At 67.8% G+C, this 1,752-nt stretch overlaps 1 protein-coding gene across 1 annotated transcript; it reads left to right on the top strand.

Moving 5' to 3' along the window:
* Window positions 1-528: 528 nt before the first annotated feature.
* On the top strand, window positions 529-1,512 carry MRGPRG (MAS related GPR family member G; the record flags this gene model as incomplete). The annotated part of the gene is made up of 1 exon (XM_082660139.1): window positions 529-1,512. The coding sequence occupies one exon, from the start codon at window positions 529-531 to the stop codon at window positions 1,510-1,512; it is 984 nt and encodes a 327-aa protein (XP_082516265.1).
* Window positions 1,513-1,752: the final 240 nt, after the last annotated feature.

The following is a 1,752-nucleotide window of genomic DNA, read 5'->3' on the forward strand; positions in this document are numbered from 1 at the left end:
CCAACCGCCTACTGCCCCCACCAGGACATCTGCACCCACCCTTATCCACGGCAAGTGCAGGACAGAGCGTGCTCAGCAGACCCTCTGGGGCGGGGACCCAGCAGGAGTGTGGTCCTGGCCCTCCAGGGTGGGAGGGCCCCCGCGGAGTCCCTGAGTCGTGTCCTCATGAGAGCCCCCTTTGCCTGCAGAGACCTGTCCAGCCATCACTGACCTCTGCGACACGGCTGCCGCGGTGTAGCCGTGTCAATCGATCTTGGCGCATTTAATCTAAACATCCAGCCGGGGGCAGGCCTGCCCACCTGCTCGGCCATCCTCATCTCCCTGTGTTGGGTGCATCCTACCTAATCCTCCTTTTACAAAGAGGTGATGAGGCCTGAAGGGTTGGGCACTGGCCGGGAAGGCGCCCCGGGCTGGCTGCATCTGTGCAGCTGCGCCGCGATGCCACCCACCTTCCCGGGCGGTGATAATAACGGCAACGTCTGTGGCCTCCCTCCAGGGTCCTTCCCACCGGCCGCGGAGCCGGCCAGCATGTTCGGGCTCTGGAGGACCTTCACCGGCGTGGTTTTCTACCTCACTCTGGCTGTGGGCCTCGGGGGGCTGGTGGGGAACGGGCTGGTCCTCTGGCACCTGGGCTTCCACATCAAGAAGGGCCCCTTCTCTGTCTACATCCTCCATGTGGCCACCACGGACTTCCTCTTCCTGGGCTGCCCGCTGGACTTCTCGGCCGTCCAGGCGGCCCTGGGCTCCAAGGACAGCCTCTACTTCGCCGTCACCTTTGTTGCCTTCTCTGCGGGGCTCTGGCTGCTGGCCGCCTTCAGTGCCGAGCGCTGCCTCTCCGACATCTTCCCCGCCTGCTACCAGGGCTGCCGCCCCAGACACACGTCGGGCACCGTCTGCGGCCTGATCTGGGCCCTGACCCTGCCGACCGTGCTGCTGCCCGCCAACGCCTGCGGCCTGCTGCGCGAGGGCGTGCGCCTGTCCACCTGCCCACGGTACCACGTGGCTAGCGTCACGTGGCTGCTGTCCGTGGCCTGCGTGGCCCGCGTGGCCGGGCTTGCGCTCTTCGTCTGGGTGACGTGCTGCTCCCAGCGCCCGCGCCCTCGGTTCTATGGCATCTTCCTGGGCTCCGGATTCCTGCTCTTCTTCTGCGGCCTCCCCTACATCCTCTACTGGACCCCGCACCCCATCCTGAACCTCCTGCTGCCTGTGTTCCTCCCGCTGGCCACCCTCCTGGCCTGTGTCCCCTGCAGCGCCAGGCCGCTCATCTACTTCGCGACGGGCCGGCAGCCGGGCAAGCGGGAGCCACTCCGGGTGGTCCTCCAGAGGGTCCTGGGGGAGGGGGCCCAGCTGGGGGCCGGGAGGCTGTCCCTGCCCATGGGCCGCATGTCAGGGCCGGCCAGGGTCCCCCCAACCCTTCCAGACCCTCCAGGACCATGTGTCATCCCAGCCCCCCCCAGCTCACTGGCCCTGGGGACCCAAGGGCCGGGGGCATCAGGAGAGCCGTGGTCTTGACTCCCACATGCCCAGCCTGTGGAGTACAAGGAAGGCCTGAGGAGAAGGCCAGAGGCACAGTAGCTAAGCGGGGAGTCCCCAGGACTGGGGCGAGGATGGGCACCCCAGCTCCCGCCTCCTTCCCCCCCGCCACCAGCTGAGGGCTGGGGTGGAGGGGAGGCCGCCCCCCAAGGCCCACGTGGGCAGCTGGGCGGGGCCTGTCCTCGCTGAGGCCGTGCTGTGATCCTTCCACTATAGAGT

Source organism: Grampus griseus (assembly GCF_964374135.1).
Source record: "Grampus griseus genome assembly, chromosome: 8".
NCBI classification, from domain to species: domain Eukaryota; kingdom Metazoa; phylum Chordata; class Mammalia; order Artiodactyla; family Delphinidae; genus Grampus; species Grampus griseus.